Source organism: Hyaena hyaena, unplaced genomic scaffold (assembly GCF_003009895.1).
Source record: "Hyaena hyaena isolate Hyena2069 unplaced genomic scaffold, ASM300989v1 scaffold_892, whole genome shotgun sequence".
In the NCBI taxonomy this organism is placed as follows: Eukaryota; Metazoa; Chordata; class Mammalia; order Carnivora; family Hyaenidae; genus Hyaena; species Hyaena hyaena.
Window position 1 is genome coordinate 547,412 of NW_024081509.1, and position 22,133 is coordinate 569,544.

The 22,133-nt window shown below is 40.8% G+C and overlaps 1 protein-coding gene across 1 annotated transcript in view; it reads left to right on the plus strand.

Moving 5' to 3' along the window:
* Positions 1–1,456: 1,456 nt before the first annotated feature.
* Positions 1,457–22,133, plus strand: part of NIPA1 (NIPA magnesium transporter 1) — a 76,883-nt gene continuing 56,206 nt past the window's right edge. Inside the window, exon 1 of the mRNA XM_039220247.1 lies at positions 1,457–1,619. Coding sequence (XP_039076178.1) covers positions 1,457–1,619 — 163 coding nt within the window. The remainder of the gene's footprint in view (positions 1,620–22,133) is intronic.

The window sequence follows — 22,133 nt, forward strand, 5'->3', positions numbered from 1 at the left end:
AAAATATATAAAAGTATGTATACTAAGGGAAATTACCTAAATAATAACTAGGCTATAGTGTGGGATTATGGAATTTGAAAATAACTATTTCCTATTTTTCATGCTTTCCATAATTTTAATATATTTTATTGAAAGTAAATTAGGAGCTATCTCAGTGTGATTTTGATTTGTATTTCCCTGCCCCTCTGCAGGACAGTGTGGAGGTGCCTCAAAAAATTAACAATAAAACTCCCCTATGACACAGCAATAACACTGCTAGGAACTTACCCAAGGGATACAGGAGTGCTGATGCATAGGGGCACATGTACCCCAATGTTCATACAAGCACTCTCAACAATAGCCAAAACATGGAAAGAGCCTAAATGTCCATCAACAGACGAATGGATCAAGAAGATATGGTTTATTTATACAATGGAATACTACATGGCAATGAGAAAGAACGAAATCTGGCCATGTGTAGCAACATGGATGGAACTTGAGGGTGTTATGCTGAGTGAAATAAGTCAGGCAGAGAAGGACAGCCACCATATGTTTGCACGTATAGGAGGGTTAAGAGGAACTTAAAGGCAGAACAATGGGAGAGAAGAATGGGGGGGGGAGGGGAAATGGTGGGGGAAAGGGAGAGAGGAAAACCATGAGAGACTCCTGAATGCTGAGAACTGAGGACTGATGGAGATAGGGGGGGAGGCAAAGGAAGGGGTGATGGGCATGGAGGAGGGCACTTGTGAGGATAAGCCCTGGGTGTTATATGGAAACCAACTTGACAATAAAATATTTAAAAAATAAATTAGGAAATTAGACGGTATGGTTACAGACTCCTGCTCCACTGTGGAGGCAGCTTGACCTCACCCGATTCAGTGGTCCCATTTGAGCGTCTACGGCTGAGTTGTTCAGGTTTCAGGCCCCACTTGAGATTTCCTGATGGCCTCCTACTAGAAGCTTTGGAGGGGATCGTGATCTCAGCAAAGGCTGTGTCCTGCGGACCCCCTTCTGGTCCCAAATAATGGTTGGGAAACTAAAAAAAAAAAATTATCTCAAATAAAAACTTAAGTGGGCTTCTGGTATTTTCATTTGCCAAATCTGGGCACCCTACCTCCACCCACCCATCTACCACCTTATTCCTTTCTTCAACACCGCCCCCTCTTACTACTCCCCACTCCCTACTCCTTCCTCATTGTCGCTCCCCTCCTCTCCACCTCAACTCCCGGCTTCGCGGAACCGGGCTCCAACCCCACTGGACGAGCCCCAGGATCTCCCACCGCATCCTCTCCACGGAGCCCAAGTTCTACTCCTCCCCTTTCCCGCCTCCGCGGAACTCGGAATCCTCCCCACACCCACACCCGGTCCCAACCCAACCCTCCACTTGGTCCAGGCCCCGCAGATCCCCGGGTCCACCCCCAAAAGCCCCAGCGCGCTCGGCGCGCAGGCGCAGGCGCGGAGGGCGGGCGCGGGCGGAATGGGGACTGCAGCGGCGGCAGCGGCGGCGGCCGGGGAGGGGGCGCGCAGCCCGAGCCCCGCCGCGGTGTCGCTCGGCTTGGGCGTGGCCGTAGTGTCGAGCCTGGTGAATGGGTCCACGTTCGTGCTGCAAAAAAAGGGCATCGTGCGCGCCAAGCGAAGAGGTAGGGCTGGCCGCAGGGGCTGTGCTCTGGATAAGGGGGTGGGGGGCGGGGTGAGGAAGCAGCTGCTGGGCGATGAGCTGGGGAGCGGCCGCTAGTTGGGGGGGTGTATGGGTCGCTGCTTGGACCAGGCCTAGGGACAAGGCGGAGCACCTCGGAGGGCTGGCTGTGCGGGTGGGAGCCTCCTCGCCCACCTGAAGCGCAAGCACTGCTTCGGCCCTGCGCCCCAAAAGCGTAAGAGCCTCTGCCGCGTCTTGTCTTCCCGCAGTTCCAGACGCTGCCCAAGAATCACCAGATGCGGCCTGAGCCATGGTAATTGTGTCTCCCCCACCCTTTTCCTCTTTTCCCAGCGTCTGGAGAGGCCTTGTTCAATTTTACAGGGTTTCACCAGCTGACTTCTTTCTTCCTTCCCAGACCCTCCCACTCCCTCTGCAGCCGCGCAGCTTACCAACCTGCCCTCGGGTTGGAGCCTAGGCGTCCCTTTCACCTGCACCCAACCGCTGCTAGCGAAACCTTCCGGTTTATAGTATCCCGAAATGGTCGGAGAACAGTGCTTGCCCAGAAAGAGCAAGCTCTCAACTAGGCTGTGGCCCCGGCCTAGGGTGCACTTGGGAGAGCGAGACCCGTTGATTTGCCTTCCCTAGCCCCCTGCAGGGGCCGCGCCAATGTAGAAGAAAGAACTGTGCACTAGGCAGGCCCGGGGGTGGGGAGTGGGGGACAAGTGGGCCAAGAAGGCTTTCACTCGCAGGGTCAAGCAAAAGGTCTGTACTTTTCTGTAACTTTTGATTCTGGTTTCTTTGATTGAGTTACTCTGGTTTAGACTTAAGCCATCTGACTATACGTGATATACAGTGTGAAGAAAGCAGAAGGAAGATGTTTTTTGAAAAAGCAAAAAAAACAAAAAATAAAATAAAAAAAGGGTCAACTGAGTATTCCCCTGGTGGATAAGCCACCAAACCCCACTCTTTAGTAATGTGAAAAGTGAGAGAGGTATTACAGTTAGTTCTCTGCCAGCATCTCTGTGTTAAGAGAACCGTGGGGCGGTTGAATACAAGCTGTAGCCTGCTTTGAGACACAAGAAATGCTGCTCTCAGAAGGACAGAGAATCTTGTGGGTTATTAGCTGTTAGTTTCACAAGACTAGTATTAAGAATTCTTAGGAAAATGAGATCACCAGGTCAAGGGTTTGAGAGTAAGTAAATTTATTTAATAGTGCTGATTCCAGAACACAGGTGAAACTCTCAGTGTCCTGGGTGAAGAGCCAAGAGTCCCTTCAGAAAGAGAGGCCTGCAGTCTCAAGTGAAAGTATAAAATCATGGATATTTGTTTCAGGAATTTAACTTAGAAGTGAAAGTACTTAACTTTATATAAAATCTAAATAAAACCAAGTATGATTTCCTTGGGATGCAGACATGTCTCTAAGACACATCTGGCAGTGGCATATTTTTCTGGAAGCACCTATCCATCCTTTTGACAGGTTTCACGGATGTGTGAAATGTTTGCTGTAACTCAAACATAACATGTGCCCATTGATAAGATATATGAGAAGGGCCTCCATGTCCTCCCAAAAACCTACGACCCCAGTCTCACAGTGAGAAAAACATCTCACAAACAGTAATTGAGGAACAGCCCGCAATACCTGACCAGTCCACTGCCAAGTTGTAAAGTCTGAGAGACTATCACAGACAGGAGGAGTCTAAGGACACATTATGATATTAAGTAAAATTTAAGGAAACCTGAATACAGGCTTTAGTTCATAAAAAACACTTATTGAGTAAAATTAAAATGTGTTATTTTAGCTTATGTGTTTGAGGATATCAGTAAGAAAATTTAAAAAACACAAATCAACCAGAAAAAAAACCCCATCCATAATCAATGCTGTTATTTATAACTATGTACTATGCCTTTAAATAAATATGAAAGTAAAAATGTTATATTTACTAATTTCATACTTTCCCACTTACAACCCATTGCTACAGATTCAAGTTAGCTGGGTTGGTTACAGTCATGGAAGGCAGACCTATAGTCTTGTTTTGATAAATATAGTTTTGATTTGTTCAATAGATATTCTTAAAACTCTTATGTGCCAGGTACTGTTGTAAGTATTGAGGATATGCAGTTTCAGAATCTACTCTGCCTAAAATCTTTTCCCACCTCTGCCTACAAGCAGCAGAGTTGACCATTATGAAATGACTGAAATGGATGAGATAGGAGGAATGAGGAGGTAGCTAAGAACTAAGAAGTCAAGTTCTTATATTAAGGGAGACTAGTCAGTTTCTTACACTGTAAAAAACTGTCTAACTGAAAGTTTCAACTTTCTTATTTTTTCAAATATTATTTACTGTCAAGTTAGCTAACATACAGTGTATACACTAGGCTCTTGGCTTTGGGAGTAGATTCCCATGATTCATTGCTACATACAACACCCTGTGTTCATCCCAACAAGTGCCCTCCTCATTGTCCATCACCCATTTCCCCATTTTCCCCCACCCCATACACCATCAGTTTGTTCTTCGTATTTAAGAGTCTCTTATGGTTTGTCTCCCTCTCTGTTTGAAACTATTTTTTCCTCTTCCTTCCAACTTGGTCTTCTGTTAAGTTTCTCAACCTTTGCATGAGTGAAAACATTTGATATCTGTCTTTCTCTGACTGATTTATTTCACTTAGCATAATACCCTACAGTTCCATCCACATTGTTGCAATGGCAAGATTTCGTTCTTTCTCATTGCCAAGTAGTATTCCATTGAATGTATAAACCACATCTTCTTTATTCATTCATCAGCTGATGGACATTGGGCTGTTTCCATAATTTGGCTATTGTTAATAGTGCTGCTGTAAACATTGGGGTACATGTGCCCCTATGGATCAGCTCTCCTATATCCTTTGGATAAATTCCTAGTAGTGCTATTGCTGGGTAGTTGGGTAATTCTATTTTTAATTTTTTGAGGAATCTTCACACTGTTTTCCAAAGCAGCTGCAGCAGTTTGCATTCCCACCAACAGTGCAAAAGGGCTCCCATTTTTCCACATCCTTGCCAACATCTGTTGTTTCCTGAGTTGTTAATTTTAGCCACCCTGACCGGTGTGAAGTGGTATCTCATTGTGGTTTTGATTTGTATTTCTCTGATGATGAGCAATGTTGAGCATCTTTTCATGTGTCTCTTGGTCATCTGTTGTCTTCTTTGGAGAGTGTCTATCCAAAATCTGTAAAGAATTTACAAAGTAAAGATTACCAAAGTCAACACCTGTGAAACAAATAATCCAGTGAAGAAATGGGCAGTTTCAACTTTAAACAAAGTGCCACATGAGAGCATTTCTTTTGAGTTTTAGCTTCAGGAGAGGCAAGTTCTGGTCACAGCCATTCTACTGAGGATTTTGGGGCTTCCTCTGTTTCAGGCAGTCACTCACTCTTGAAAGGACCTTCCCAATAAATAGAGTCCCCAGATAGTCCAGCAGCACTTTCCACAAGACAAGCTCGTGGTGGACTACCTTACTCTTGGGGCACCTTTGAAGGACTCTGTGTGGGAAGAAGGCAGGGGGCACGAGGGACCACAGATCATTTGTAGTATGTCTAGTGTAAGAGTGGACAAGAAGCCACAGATCATTTACAGTATGTCTAGTGTTAGAGCCCAGTTAAAGCAGGATTTAAATGGGGGTGGGGGAAGGTAATTGCTGGGTGTAAAAGCATGTGTGGAAAGCCAGTTACAACTTTAGAATTCTGGCACATCTAGGCAATGATGGCTAGGGAATCATAGCATGCGGGTGGTATCCTGCCCTGGGACAAGCTTTGTGGAAACAGTCTCAGGAAAGTCATGTGCTTGAATCTGCTGGATGCTTTGGAAAATTGCATAGTAAGTTACTTTATATAGAATGCCCTAGACCAGAATGAACCAGCAGATCTTTTTTTTTTAAATCCCTTTCTTCAAAACCAGGAGATACCACTTATACCAATATATTAGGATGGCATTATAAAAATAAAACAAAACAAACAAACAAAAAACAAAACGTAAAATAGCAGGTATTAGTGACAATATGGAGAAATTGGAACTCTTGTGCACTTTTAATGGAAATGTAAAATGGTGCACCTGCTATGAAAAACAGTTTGGCAAGTCTTCAAAAAATTAAATATAGACTTACTATATGATCCACCAATTCCAATTCTGGATATATGCCCAAAAGAAGCAAAAGCAGGGTCTCGAACAAATATTTGTACACCTATGTTCATAGCAAAAACAAAAGGACATAGCATAAACAAAAGGTGCAAACAGTCCAAATCCAAAACAAATATCTGTTCAACAGGTGAACAGATAAGCAAATTCTGGTATCTACATTTAAGGGAATATTATTTAGCCTTTTTATGATGGTAATTCTAACACATGCTACAACATGGATGAACCTTAAGGACAGTATGCTAAGTGAAATAAGCCAGTTAAAAAAGGATGAACAGTGTGAGGTACTTAGTCAAATTCACAGACAGAAAGTAGGGTGGTGGTTGTAAGAACTGTTAAAAGCAGGGAATGTAGAGTTAGTGTTTAATGGGTATGGTGTTTCTGTTTGAGAAGATGAAAAAGTTCTGGAGATCAGGGGTGGTAATGGTTGTATAGCTGTGTGAATGTACTTGATGTCATAGAATTGTACACTTAAAAGTGTTTAAAATGGTAACTTTTATGTTACATTTATTTTACCATAATAAAGAAAAATTCAGGTTTCATATTCTCCATTCTGAGGAGTACAGTCTAGAAGTGTAGTCACTGTTAAGACACTGGGAAGGTGATTGAGTTGTGTTGTGGGAGTGGAACCTGGGATTCCACCTGCTGTCCCAAGCCTTCTGTACATTGTTTCTGAAGTGTGTGCATTCCCTGGCTGTGGGATGTATGTGTTCTTTCTCCTTGCTTCTCCTGCCATCTCCAGGCACACACTTAAGCACATATGCCTCCATATCCACAGACAAGGAAGACACACGTTATCTTCATCCCTGGAGCCCCCTTTGGTCTGTGGTTAGTTTCTGCTGCTTCTGTGAAGGGTCTCCAGACTCTGACAGATGGGATCAGTTTCCTCTCCCATGCATTTCCTTGGCACTAGTCCTCAACCCCCTTCTGCCCCTGAAACCCAGGGGATGATGGCCTGTGTACTTGTCTATTCCCTTGGATCTCAGCTCATCAAGGCAGGGCATAGCTCCTGTCCGCTTGGAAGGCATATGGTAGATACTCAGTAATGCTATGTATTTGGTCATATATAACTTGAGTGAAGAAGGTAAAACTGAACCTTATATTTTGTGAAAAGATTTCAGAGCTTTCTTCAAGGTACTTAAAGCTGACTTTTATTTGCCTATGGCCTCTACTAAGTAACTGAAGCCAGAGTCACTGCTACATCTGAACATCTACGCCTATCTGATCTCTGTCTAGTCCTGAGAAGAGATCATCGTCAATAAGGAACATGGTGAGAATAATAGCTCTGCAGCCTGTACCTGGTTTAACTGATACTGTTTCCATAAAAAGAGAAGATAAAGGAGGCTAATAGAAGACACATGGTGTCCCAGACCTATGTATCTGTCAGCTTGCTGAGTCCCCCTCTCTTCTTTATGTCTTTTCTCTCTCCTTTTCTGCCTTCCTCCTTACCTTCCTTCCTCCATCTCTCCATATAGTCTCTTCATATGTGGCTGCCTTGGGCTTCCTTACTGCATGGTGGTCTCAGGGATAAGTCAGACCCCTTACATGCTGGGTAGCTTCCCTTAGACCAAACCTTCCAAGGACAATGGTGGAAGCTGCATGCATATTTGTAGCCTGAAAGTTTTATAGTGCCACTTCCACTACATTTTATTGGCTTACTCAGGGGCAACCTAGGTTCAGTGTGGGAGGGGAATGTATAAGGGCATGGATCTCCTGAGGCATGATACAGAAGAGGAATTTGAGGCATGCACCTGATAAGGGACTTCTGGTGTCAGGATTTTAACCCAACTCATGCTCATTATAAAGTGCATCTATTTTACTCTAGTCCCTGTAGGGAGGATAAGAGGGAAGATAGACAAATTCACCTACAGATAAGGCTTTTCTTTTAAAAAAATTTTTTTTTAATGTTCTTTTTTATTTATTTCTAGGAGAGAGAGAGAGAGAGAGAGAGACAGCGTGAGCAGGGGAGGGTCAGAGAGAGAGGGAGTCACAGACTGAAACAGGCTCCAGGCTCTGAGCTGGCAGTCAGCACAGAGCCAGACACGGGGCTCGAACCCACGAACTGCGAGATCATGACCTAAGTGAAAGTCGGACGCTTAACCGACTAAGCCACCCAGGTGCCCCAGATAAGGCTTTTCTTATCTGTGAAATTTACTTTGTAATCTGATACTGGGTTATTATAAGTGTGGATAATATCCAAAGACATTAAGGCAAATAAGAATTTATTCTCATTTTCATACAATGTATGACCCCTTGGTCTTATTGGATTGCTATTGAACAGAGTGTATTTTTTCTTCAAAAATATTTGTATAGTATAAAATGTTAATTATATCTTCAGTCTTTTAATTAAGTCCATAATGAATAAACAGTCCTTTTAAAAAATTTTGGGGGTGTGTGGTTGGCTTAGTTGGTTAAGCATCCAACTCTTGATTCAGCTCAGGTCATGATCTCATGGTTCATGAGTTCAAGCCTGGGGCTTCAGGCTAACTACAGAGTCTGCTTGGGATTCTTTCTCTCTCCCTTTCTCTCTCAAAATAAATAAATCAACTTAAAAAAAATTTTTGGGAGGGTGCCTGGATGGCTCAGTCAGTTGACCATCTTACTCTTGATTTTGCCTTAGGCCACGATCTCACAGCTCATGGGATTGAGCCCGGCATCGGGCTCCATGCTAACAGCACAAAGCCTGCTTGAGATTCTTTGTCTCCCCCTCTCTGCCCTTATCCTGCTCTCACATATGTGTGATCTCTCAAAATAAACAAATAAACATTAAAAAAAGTTTTTTAACCTTAACCATGAGGGACTAGAAAAGACCACTTTTCGCATTAAATAGGTGATGGGGATTAAAGAGTGCACTTGTGATGAGCACTGGGTGATGTATGAGATCATGACCTGAGCCAAAATCAAGAGTTGGTCACTTAACTAACTGAGCCACCCAGGTGCCCCTAAAAGTGATGTTTTTATAAACTATATATATATATATATATATATATATATGCATGTAGGTATATATACATTCATATATATATTGCCAAAATGATTTCCAGGAATAGCATATCTATTTCCATTCTCACCAGCAATGCTTGAGAGGCATGCTCATGTTTAAATGTAGAGGAAATATAAACATATATTATTCCCACAATTTGTTTTCCACAGTTTTGGCTTTTCTCTGCTAAAGTTCCATTCTAATAGTCATGACTGAGAGCTCATTATCATAGATTGTTCTGTTCACATAAACAGAGCACACTAGTACAGCTATAAATATCTGACATCTACCTGTCATGAAAGCAAGAATCAGTCACCTTGGCTTCTCTGCCCTCAGGGTGGGTCAGGGACAGCCTCCATTTCCATGAAGAAAAAACTGGGAAAGAAAGCTCTGCAGTTACATCAGGGAGGAAGTAGATGCTCTTCAAGGGCAGAAACCAGGCCTTGGGAGTCTTTTTAAGTCTTTGTATTCACTAAGGACTATGTATATGACGATTCTAATAAATACTTGATAGATGGACAGAATAAGAAAATGGAATACAACTATTGCATTGAACTTTCTGGAGGGAGTATGATGAGGAAGGAGAATTCATTTTCCCTTTGAAACACAGAATGTCATTTCCTGAAGAAACTGAGAAACTACCATAGCAGTTTTTGCATTATGGTCACCATAATGGTGGTGGGCTAACCTAGAAATTTAAAGATTTGCTTATAAACTATTTCTTTTTAAAAAAATATTAGAGTATAATTACAATGAGTAAGCTGCACAAATCTTAAGGGTACAATTTGATGAGTTTTGACAAATTTGCATGTGTATCTAACCCTAGTAAAGAAATTGATTATTGTTGTAATTATGGCTGAATACTCCATTGTGTGTGTGTGTGTGTGTATCCATTCATCTTCTGTATCCATCTTCTGTATCCATTCATCCATTTATCTATCCATTCATCCATTCTGTATCTGATGGACACTGGGGTTCTTCCATATATTGGCTATTGTACACAGTGCTGCTATAAACGTAGTGGAGCATGTACCCCTTTGAATTAGTGTTTTTGTATTCTTTGGGTAAATACCTGGTAGTGTGATTGCTGGATCACAGAGTAGTTCTAACTTTTTGAGGAACCTTCATACTGTTTTCTACAGTAGGTGCACTTGTTTGCATTGTCACCAATAGTGCACAAGTGTTCCTTTTTCTCCACATCCTCACCAAATCCTGTTGTTTCTTGTGTTGTGTTGTTGATTTTAGCCATTCTGACAGGTGTAAGGTGATATTTCCTTATAGCTTTGATTTGCATTTCCCTGATGGTAAATGATGATGAACATCTCTTCATGTATATGTTGGCAATCTCTACGTCTTTGGAGAAATATCTCTTTATGTCTTCCATCCATTTTTAAATTGGATTGTTTTCTTTTTTGGTGTTGAGTTTTATAAGTACTTTTTTTTAAGATATTATTTTTAAGTAGTCTCTACACCCAATATGGGGCTCAAACCCAAAATCCCAAAATCGAGAGTCACATGATCTGGCTGAGCCAGCCAGGTACCCAGAGTTTTACAAGTTCTTTATATATTTTGGATAACCTGTTATCAGATTTGTCACTTGCAATTTTTTTTTCCCATTCCATAGATTGCCTTTTAGTTTTGTTGATTGCTTCCTTTGCTGTGTGGAAACTTTATTTTGATGTAGTCCCAATAGTTTATTTTTGCTTTTCCTTCCCTTTCCACAGAAGACATGTCTAGAAAGAAATTACTCTGGCTCATGTCAAAAAAGATGCTTCTATCTGAGATTCTCTTCTCAGATTTTTATGTTCTCTACTAGGATTTTTATGGTTTCAGGATACATTTTGAATTTATTTTTGTGTATGCTGTAAGAAAATGGTCTAGTTTCATTCTTTTGCATGAAGTGTCCAGTTTTCCCATCATCATTTGTTGAAAAGACTGTCTTTTTCTCAGTAGACATTCCTTCATGCTTTAAGATTAATTGACCATATATTTGTGGGTTTGTTTCTGGGTTTTCTGTTCTGTTCTCTTGATCTATATGTTTATCTTACTGCCAGTACCATACTGTTTCGATTATATTACAGCTTTATAATATAACTTGAAATCTGGAATTGTGATACCTCTCACTTTGCTTTTTCTTTTCAAGATTGCTTTAGCTATTTGGGGTCTTTTGTGGTTCCATTCAAGTTTTAGGATTGTTTTTTCCAGCTCTGTAAAAAAATGCTATAGATTGCATTAAATGTGTAGATTGCTTTGGGTAGTATAGACATTTTAACAATATTTCTTCCAATCCATCTTTTTGTCATCTTTAATTTCTTTCATCAGTGTTTTATAGTTTTCAGAATACAGGTCTGTAACCTCTTTCATTAGGTTTATGCCTAGGTATCTTCTGGTTTTGGTGCAGTTTGTAAATGTGATTGTTCCTTCAATTCTCTTTCCGCTACTTCATTATGCTGTGTAGAAATGCAACAGATTTCTGTATGTTGATTTTGTATTCCACAACTTTACTGAATTTGTGTATCATTACTAGTAGTTTCTTAGTGCAGTCTTTCAGGTTTTCTATATAGAGTATCATGTCATCTTCAAATTAGTGCAAGTTTTTCTTCTTCCTTGATATTTTGGATCTCTTATTTTTCTTTCTCTTATTGCTGTGGCTAGGACTTCCAGTACTATGTTAAATAACAGTGGTGAGAGTGGACATCCCCATCTTATTCCTGACTGTAAAGGAAAAGCTCTCGATTTTTCCCCATTAAGGATGATATTAGCTGTCAGTTTTTCATAAGATGGCCGTTATTATGTTGAGGTGTGTTCCCTCTAAACCTGCTTTGTTGAGAGTTTGTCTCATGAATGGATGCTGTGCTTTGTCAAATACCTTTTCTTCATCTTCTGAATCATATGGTTCTTATCCTTTCTTTTATTAATGTGGTGTATCACATTGATTGATTTGCAAGTATTGAACCACCTTTGCAGCCCAGGAATAAATCCCACTTGATCATGTTGAAGGATTCTTTTAATGTATTGTTGGATTTGATTTGCTAGCATTTTGTTGGGGATTTTTTTCATCTGTGTTCATCCAGGATGTTGGCCTCTTTTTCTGTGGTGTCTTTATTTGGTTTTGATATTAGAATAATGCTGGCCTCATGGAATGAGTTTGGAAGTTTTCCTTCCTTTTTGGGGGAGGATGGATGGGGGGGTAGTTTGAGAACAATTGGTATTAACTCTCCTTTAAATATTTGGTAGAGTTTGCCTATGAAGCTTTCTGGTCCGGGACTTTTGTTTGTTGAGAGTTTTTTGATTACTGATTCAGTTTCTTTACTGGTTATCAGTCTGTTCAAATTTTCTATTTCTTCCTGTTTTAGTTTGGCAGTTTATATGTGTCTCACAGTTTATCCATTTCTTCCAAGTTATCCAATCTGTTGGCATATATTATTTTTCATAATATTCTCTTATAGTGGCTAGTATATCTGTAGTATATCTGTTCAAAAAGAATGTATATTCTGCTGCTTTAGGATAAAGTGCTCTATATGTATTTGTTAAGTTCATCTGCTTCAGTATGTTATTTAAAGCCATTGTTTCCTTTTTGATCTTTTGCTTAGATGATCTGTCCATTGCTGTAAATAGAGTGTTAAAGTCCCCTACTATTATTATATTATCAATAATGTTTGTGAATATTTGATTTATATATTTGGGTTATTTCAAGTTGGCATAAATATTTATTATTGTTAAATCTTTTTCGATAAACTGCTATATTATGATAGAGTACCCTTCATTTCTCATGACATTCTTTGTTTTAAAATTTTTTTTATGTTTTATTTATTTCTGAGAGAAAGAGAGAGCATGAACATGGGAGGCTCAGAGAGAGAGGGAGATACAGAATCTGAAATAAGCTCCAGGCTCAGAGCTAGTTGTCAGCACAGAGCCCAAACCCACGAATGTGAGATCATGCCTGAGCGGAAGTCCGTCGCTTTACAGACTGAGCCACCCAGGCGCCCCCACATTCTTTGTTTTAAAATCTAGTTTGTCTGATATAAGTATGGCTGCTCCAGCTTTCCTTTGATGTCCATTAGGATGATTAACGGTTCTCCCTCCCCTCACTTTCTATCTGGAAGTTTCTTTGGGGCTAAAATATGTCTCTTGTAAGAAGCACATTGAGGGGTCTTTTTATTTATTTATTTATTTTTTAAATGTTTTTATTTATTTCTAGGAGAGAGAGAGAGAGACAGCATGAGCAGGGGAGGGTCAGAGAGAGAGGGAGTCACAGACTCTGAAACAGGCTCCAGGCTCTGAGCTGGCAGTCAGCACAGAGCCCAACGCGGGGCTCGAACCCACGAACCGCGAGATCATGACCTAAGCGAAAGTCGGACGCTTAACCGACTAAGCCACCCAGGCGCCCCAATTGAGGGGTCTTTTTAAAAATCCATTCTGATGCCCATTATCTTTTTATTAGAGCATTATTTTATTATTATTATTTTTTTTATTAGTCCATTTACATTCAGAGTAATTGTTGATAAATATGAATATAGTGCTATTGTATTACCTGTAAAGTCACTGTTTCTGTAGACTGTTTTTTTCTAGTGTTTGTTGTTTTTGGTCTCTCCCTTTAGAAGGGTCCCCTTTAATATTTCTTGCAGGGCTGATTTAGTATTCTTGAGCACTTTTTTTGCTTATCTTGGCAACTCTTTATCTCTCCTATTCTGAATGACAGCCTTGCTAGATAAAGAATTCCTGGGTGCATATTTTTCCCATTTAGCACATTGGATATATCATGGTACTCCTCTGGCCTGTGAAGTTCTGTGGACAGGTCTGCTGCTAACCTTATGTGTCTACCCTTATAGGTTAAGGACTTTTGTCCCTAGCATCTTTCAGAATTCTGTCTTTATCTTTGTTTTTTAATGTTTATTTATTTGTGTGTGTGAGAGAGAGAGACAGAGCATGAGTGAGGGAAGGGCAGAAAGAGAGGGAGACATAGAATATGAAGCAGGCTTCAGGCTCTGAGTTGTTAGCACAGAGCCTGATGTGGGACTCTAACTCATGAACCACAAGATCATGACCTGAGCCGAAATCTGATGCTTAACTAATTGAGCCACTCAGGCACCCCTTATCTTTGTATTTGCAAGTTTCACTATGACGTGTCTTGATATTCATCTGTTTTTGTTGATTTTGAGAGGAGTTCTTTGGACCTCTTGGACTTGAATGCCTGTTTCCTTTCCCAGGTTAGGGAAGTTCTCAGCTATAATTTGTTCAAATAAACCTTCTGCCCCTTTTTTCTGCCCTTTTTCTTCTGGAACGCCTAAGATACCGATATTATTGCACTTTATGGTGTCATTGAGTTCCCTAAATCTACCTTCATGATCTGATAGTTTTCTTCTTTTTTCTTTTCAGCTTCATTATTTTCATAATTTTCTCATCTATTTACTCATTCTTTCATCCATTCATTCATTTTTTAAATGTTCATTTACTTTTGAGAGAGAACAAGAGAGAGCATGAGCAGAGAAGGGAAGAGAGAGGGAGATGGAAAATCACAAACAGGCTCCACAATGTCAGGGCTCAAACTCACAAACTGCGAGATTATGACCTGAGCTGAAATCAAAAGTTGGATGGTTACCTGACTGAACCACCCAGGTGCCCCTTTAATTTTTATCTTCTGTGTCATCTACTCTCTGCTTCTTCAGTCCCTATTGTGACTGTATCCAGTTGATTTTGCATCTTAGTTATAACATTTTTATTTCAGCCTAATTAGTTTTTTTGGTCTTTGATTTCTGCAGCAAGGGTTTCTCTGATTTCTACTACCCAGCTAGTATTCTTATGACTGTTGTTCTAAATTCTTGTTCAGATATCTTGCTTATATCTGTTTTGAGTAAATCCCTGGCTGTGATTTCTTCCTTTTGGGGAGAATTCTTCTGTCTTGTCATTTTGGCTAAGTTTCTGTCTTTTGCATATTATGAAGACTTGTTATATTTACTGCTTCTGAGAGTAATGCTATGTTAAGAGTTCATACACTGTCCAGGGCCAGGTGCTTCAGAAGTGTTTCTGGTGTATTCAGTGTGCACTTTGCTATTGTGTTTTGGCTGCTCTTTCCTACAGGTGCTTGAAGTGGGGAGTGTTTGGACCTTTAACAAGGTGTGCTTTGATTTGTTTGTTAAAATAAACCTAAATTTAAAAAAAAAGTCTGATCCAGAAAAAAAGAAAAGGAAAAGAAGCAACCCCCCCCCCACCCCCCATAAGCCCATAAGCTTGATTTCAGAGAAACAGGAAAAACAAAAAGCCTGGTCAAAAAAAAAAAAAAAAAAAGAAAGAAAAAGAAATGAAAAAGACAAGTATAAACCTAATTCCAAAGGGGCAGGGGAAGTCTGCCTGATTTGTAGCAGACATTTTGGAGCACTCTATGATCGGTAGAGTTGGTGCCTGCTGGTGGCCTATGGTGGTCCCCTGGGGAAGAGGCCCACTACACTGGGTGACAATCTGACTTGTCCTAATAAAGATGTACCTGCAGGGCACAGGGAGGTGGGGGGGAGGGGTGTAGGGTGAGGGTTTGGGGTTAAGTGGCTCCAACCTTCATTGTGCATGCTGTGTTGCTCACTGAAGTCTGTCCATGCTGGTTTGTAGTGAGAAAATGGCTCTCTGTGCCCTGGAGTGGAAACCTGGCATCCACTGCTGTTCAGAAATCCCTCACAAAAAAGTGAAAAATTTCCCTCTTGTGTCCCAGGCTTCTGTCAGATTTCTGCTCTTATCTGGTCTGTGACAAGGCTATTGGCACTCCTAGGGCCACAGTTCTGTATTTTGTCCCTGGCGCATGGCTGGGATTCAGAAATCCAAATCTTAAAGGACCCCTTCAGGGTGTGGAACTGCTTTCCTCCCACAGAGGACAGACTTGCCATGCTGCACCTGGTGCTGTTTTGTCCCAGCAAAGCAGTTGCATGGCTGCACAGGTGCTTAGAGTTTATTGTGAAGCACAGCAACAACCAGGTTATCTGCTCTCTGTGTGAGCTCTGTCCCTTGCTGTTGGTCAGTTACTCAGTGACGACTGTCAAATCTTTTGTCCTTGGAGACACAGTATGCCCTCTTCCAAATGTACTCCAGAAAGGGAAATGCTCTCTCCCACTGTACCCAGGGAATCCTTATACCATGCTCTTTACTCTGAGGCCTCTGCCCTCCTCCCCAGGAGCATCATTGCACTCACCAGCTCAACTTTGGTGAATGGTGTGGACTTCTACAACCTCAGGATTTGAGCTCTGCTGCTTGTAAAAACTTGTGATATGTCCTCTTGATCCCCAGTCAATGGTTTTGGGGAAGTGCTTTTCGTACATGAACCCGACACACTGCTCTCTCTCCCCCCACTTCTCTCTCACCTCTCCACAGAAGGGCTCCCTTTCCTCTGTGGCACCACAGCTCTTCTCTCTCCTAATTTATGTCTCCATACCTTGTACCTGCCACATTATCTCCCTCTGATTGTGCATATTCTCTTAATCCTCAGATCAATATCCTAGATGTTCAGAATGATTTGATGTTAATCTAGCTGTGTTCAAGGGACAAGGCAAGCCCACGGTCCCCCTCCTACTCCACCATCTTAACTCTCTCATCAACTGTCTTCTTTTTTTTTTTTTTTAAATGTTTTATTTATTTCTAGGAGAGAGAGAGACAGCGTGAGCAGGGAAGGGTCAGAGAGAGAGGGAGTCACAGACTGAAACAGGCTCCAGGCTCTGAGCTGGCAGTCAGCACAGAGCCCGACGCGGGGCTCGAACCCACGAACCGCGAGATCATGACCTAAGCGAAAGTCGGACGCTTAACCGACTAAGCCACCCAGGCGCCCCTCAGTGCACTGCAGTGTAGTGTAACTCCAGTGTATGCTGCATGTGCTTTTCTGTTTTGTCCTGGCTGCTTTATCCTTCAGGCTAGTTGTCTGTGAAGTCTCACTTTATCTGTTGTGGGCAGTTTTGGGTTCCTGGCCTATTTTCACTGGGTGTGCTCCGATCTGTTTGTGAAATTAGACCTGTCACCACCATCACCTGAATCAATGCTCCACAAAACCCCTGGGGAGGTGGGTGTAAGCACTAGTTTGGGTTGGTCTTCTAGGGGTAGGGAACTACTGCATGTGAACTGAGGCAAAGATGACTGGGAGTAGTTTCACCAGAGTTGGGGAGAGGGTTTGGTGTAATTAAGTAGTGTCAGCGCACGTGCTGGTTCCTGCAGGGGGTCCTGTGCTTATGAGAGGTAGGGGAGGGAAATGGCACTATCTAGTTCCTTTGTTCTTGGAGGGGTCGTTCTGTGAACACTGTCTCTCTAGAATGCACTCTGAAATGAACAAATAGCCTTCCCATTGTGTACCCCTGGCACTCTTCAGATTGCTGTTACCACATTGTATGTCTGTGAGTTGTTGCCTACCTCTGTCCACGAGCAGCGTGATACCCTCCAGTCTATATCCCAGACAAGCCCACTGACCTTTAAAACCCCAGGCTTTAAGTCTGGCTAGTTGCCAGAACTCACAAAATTCGACACCTCACTTTCTAAGGCAATTGTTATAGGGATTTGTTTTCCCTGAAGATTCTCCTGTGTGCTGGTCTTGTCTCCTCCTTCTCTGCAGCCACAGCTCCCTCCCCATCACAATAGCCACAACCTATTTCCCTCCTGAACCACATCTCTGCACTTCCTGCCCTCTTTGATGTGGCCTCTTCTCTACTGTTAGCTGTGCAGTTGTTCTGCCAGTCTTCAGGTCAATTTCTGGGGGGTATTTAGGATGATGTGATAGTTACTGAGTTGTATTAGTGGGACAAGGGGAACTTAGGGTCCTCCTACTCTGTCACCATCTTCCAATCTCTGTAACTTTTTTGTTCTATGTGATTGGTGCTTTTTTATTTGATTTCTGCCTTTGTTTCTCCTCAGGTCATGATGCCTTTGTCCTGTGTTTTCCTCTAATAGTCTGTAGATTAACTTTTACCTTTAAGTCTATAAGCTATTGAGTTAACTTTTGGGTATAGATGAGGCATGAATTAAGGTTCAGTATTTTCCCTACTGATAACTCAGTTGATGCAGCACCGTTTATTAAAGTGACTTCCTCATTGAATTGTACTACTGCTGCATTCCATGATTTCTTATCAAACTTATATAGTAAACTTATATAGGAAAATAAGTTCTACATATTTAATAATTGATGTACAAAAGAACTTCAAATGCTAAATCCATTTATAAGTTGGTGAATACCAGTACTCAAATTGATTCTAATTAATACCCCCATCTAGCTACGTTGGTATTTGGAAAGAAAATTTCTTTATTAGTCCTTTTTAGAGATCCCTGAAAACTGTAACATAATTCTACACATATTTTTTGAGGTTGAGGCATTAATTAATTAATTAATTAGTTAGGACATAGTGATGTACTCTAGCTTTGCTGTTTGCAGCAACTTCTATTGTTGCTCTAGGAGCATGCATGATCGGAAGCCATTTTTCCATGCTATAATCCAAAAGGTGAATAAACTAGATGGCTTTCTATTTTTGTACTAGAAAGTCATATTTAAAGATATTTCTGATGCACTTATATAACTTAATGGAAGATTTCAAAAGCCACAAGTCCATGGTTGGATAGTGTCACTGCCAGTTGATGTTATCATCCTGACAAGTCTGTTTTGTATTTGCACAACATTTCTTTGTTTTATAGTTCTGCTATTATAAACAGCCATTCAGCTCTCAGCACCCAGGGGTTCCAATGTGAGACAAATACCCCTACAACTTAACTATTAGTATCGCTGCAGCCCATACCTAGAAGTGGAGGAGAGGACATGTGAGTGTAGTGAAACAAACAGAAAATCCTCAATGTTCTACAATTCTGTGGCTCTCTGTTCTTACTGAGCTCAGAGGACTTGAAGTGTCCTGGGCATCAGCTGGGAAAAGGAATGTGGGCATTAGCTTGACTGAGTGCCTCCTGACATAGGGTGAGTGATTTTAAAATCTTCAGATGCAGTGATGTTTGAAGATGAAACTGTGAAGAAACCAAATGGTTTTAGAATAAGGAAAAATATCTATTTATGACAGAGGCTGAGGGCTGTTATGGAATGCAGGCATCCAGGAGCTCATGGCTATAAAAAGAGGAAGGAACCTGATGCAGCCAGTTCAGTGAGGAGGCTGTGCACAGGTGGATGGGCAAGCCATCCACCCTTAGGCAAAGCACTCGTTTGAGGGATGCTACTCATTTGAGGCCCTTGAGGACCACCTGGAGGAACTTCACTTTGGTTTATAGTAAGGGGTATGGAACAAGTATGCAGAAAGAAAGTCTGACTTATTAAATGTCCATGGAAACAGAAAAGTTTTGCCTGATATTGGCCTAAAATATGAGGGTGATCTAATAGCTTTTGGATTTCAGCAAATACAAGTTCCTCCTGGCATGTATAAGTGGAAGAGCCTGAGACACTTGGAGCTGATTTGTACCCTTTGACGAGAGGGAGACCAAAAGCCTGTCATTTCCCCATCTCTGGGTACCTTGTTTTCCAGGTTTCCCCCCATTTTAGTAACGCTTTTTTTCCTAAATCTCCACATGCATATGCTATATGGTGATTAATGGTGTTGGGTAATGTAGCGGTGAAAGAGGAAAGCCGTGGGTCTCCTTGCATGGGCTACTGGCATCGCTGGACCAGTTTTTGCCCCAAGAGGGTCACCCGTATATCAGATACTGTCATGGCAGCAATCCCTGATTCCATAAGCACTGATGACCAAGCTGTATTCATTACAATAAAAGGAGTTGACTGTTCTCTGCCCCTAACGTTCTGTTTCCCCACAACTGTGAGTGATTCCTCAATTTTAAAGTCCCTAAAATCTTTTTATATCATATACAGACTTTTTAAAAAATTGAGTAGATTATTGTGTGCATCTGCCATACAAATGAGCTTCAAGATGTTGTAGGATGATGTACATTTACAATTATTTAAATTAATAAGAATATTTATACACAAAAGAGAAGTGGAGTGATTATACTAATGTGAAACAGATTTTTAAGACAAAAATTGTTATAAATAAAGGACATTTTATAACAATGAAATGAGGATGATTTAGCAATCATAAATCAATATGTACCTGACAGCAGTCTCAAAATACGTTAAACAAAATTGACATAGTAAAGAAATAGAAAATTCAATAATAAGAGTTGGAGACTTTAGTACCCTACTTTGAAAAATTTATTAAATTTTTTATAGAAAACTAGGCAGAAGATTAACAAGGAATAGAAGACTTGAATGATAGTATAAACCAGCTGTATTAAATATTGTAATTATTACAGTTGGACTTATGTATGCCATTTACTCTTTGTTGTATATGTCTCATATACTTTCTTTCTATACTAATTTGCCTACAGTGAATTTTTCTAGTGTAATATTTTAGTTAGTGATTTCTTGCTATGTATATATGCTTTTTGAAGTACAGTTGACATATAACATTATATTAGTTTCAGGTGTGCAATGTAGTGATTTGACATTGACATACATTACAAAATGATTACCATGACAAATCTAGTTACCATCTGTCACCACATGTGGTTATTAAATTATAATTGACTGTATTCCCTTTGCTGTTCTTTGTATCCTCATGCCTTATTTTTTTTTAAATTTTTTTCTTAAATAATTTATTGTCAAGTTGGTTTCCATATAACACCCAGTGCTCATCCCAAATGCCCTTCTCCATGCCCATCACCCCCCTTCCCCTCTCCCTAACCTCCATCAGCCCTCAATTTGTTCTCAGTATTCAAGAATCTCTCATGGTTTGCCTCCCTCTCTCTCCCCAACTATTTTTCCCCTTCTCCTCCCCCATGGTCCTCTATTAAGCTTTTCCTGATCCACTTATAAGTGAAAACATATGGCATCTGTCTTTCTCTGCCTGCCTTATTTCACTCAGCATAACGGCCTCGGGTTCCATCCATGTTGCTACAAATGACCAGACTTCATTCTTTCTCATTGCCATCTACTATTCCATTGTATAGATAAACCACATCTTCTTGATCCATTCGTCTGTTGATGGATACTTAGGCTTTTTCCATGATTTGGCTATTGTTGAAAGTGCTGCTATGAACATTGGGGTACATGTGTCCCTATGCATCAGCACTCCTGTATCCCTTGGGTAAATTCCTAGTAGTGCTATTGGGGAGTTCTATTGTTAATTTTTTGAGGAACCTCCACACTTTTCCCACCAACAGTGTAGGAGGGTGCCCGTTTCTCCACATTCTCGCCAGCATCTATAGTTTCCTGATTTGTTCATTTTAGCCACTGACCGGCGTGAGTGGTATCTCAGTGTGGTTTTGATTTGTATTAGTTTGTTTCTATTTTGTTTTCTTTGTTCATTTTTTTGGTTGTGTTTTAGATTCTACATGTAAGTGAGGTCACACCACATTGTCTTTCTTTGACTTACTTCATCTGGCATAATGCTGTCTTGTTCGCCCATGTGGTCACAAATGACAAGATTTCATTCTTTTTTATGACTAAAATTCCATTCTATGTATATGTATATATATGTCTATATCTGTATCTGTCTATCTATACACACACACACACACACACACACCTTTATCCATTCATCTGTCAGTGGGTACATAGATTGCTTCCACAATTTGGCTATTGTAAATAATCTTGCAATAAATATAGGGTGCATATAGCTTTTCCAGTTAGTATTTGTGTTTTCTTTAGGTAAATACCTAGAAATAGAGTTACTAAATCATATTGTAGTTTTGTTTTTAACTTTTTTTTTAATGTTTTATTTATTTCTAGGCACGAGAGAGAGACAGTGTGAGCAGGGAAGGGTCAGAGAGAGAGGGAAATACAGACTCCAAAACAGGCTCCAGGCCCTGAGCTGGCAGTCAGCACAGAGCCCGATGCAGGGCTCGAACCCACGAACCGCGAGATCATGACCTAAGTGAAAGTCGGACGCTTAACCGACTAAGCCACGCAGGCGCCCCTGTTTTTAACTTTTTGAGGAAACTTCATATAGTTTTTCCTAGCTGTTGCACCAATTTATGTCCCCCTCCCCAACAGTGCTTAAGGGTTGAATGCATGAGGGTTCATCCATATCCTTACCAATATGTTATTTCTTGTTTTTATGATGAATTGTGATGTTGAGCATCTTTCATGTGTGTGTTGGCCATCTGTATGTCCTTTTTGGAGAAATATCTATTCAGGTCCTCTGTCCATTTTTAATCAGATTATTGTGGGGGTTTTTTTGGTGTTGAGTTGTATGGATTCTTTATATATTTTGGATGTTAATCGCTTATCAGGTATGTGACGTGCAGATATTGCTCCCCATTCATCATGTTTTGTTGATAGACAAACCTTGGCTATGCCAAAGGTTTTTAGTTTGATATAGTCCCAATAGTTTATTTTTGCTTTTGTTTCTCTTGCCTGA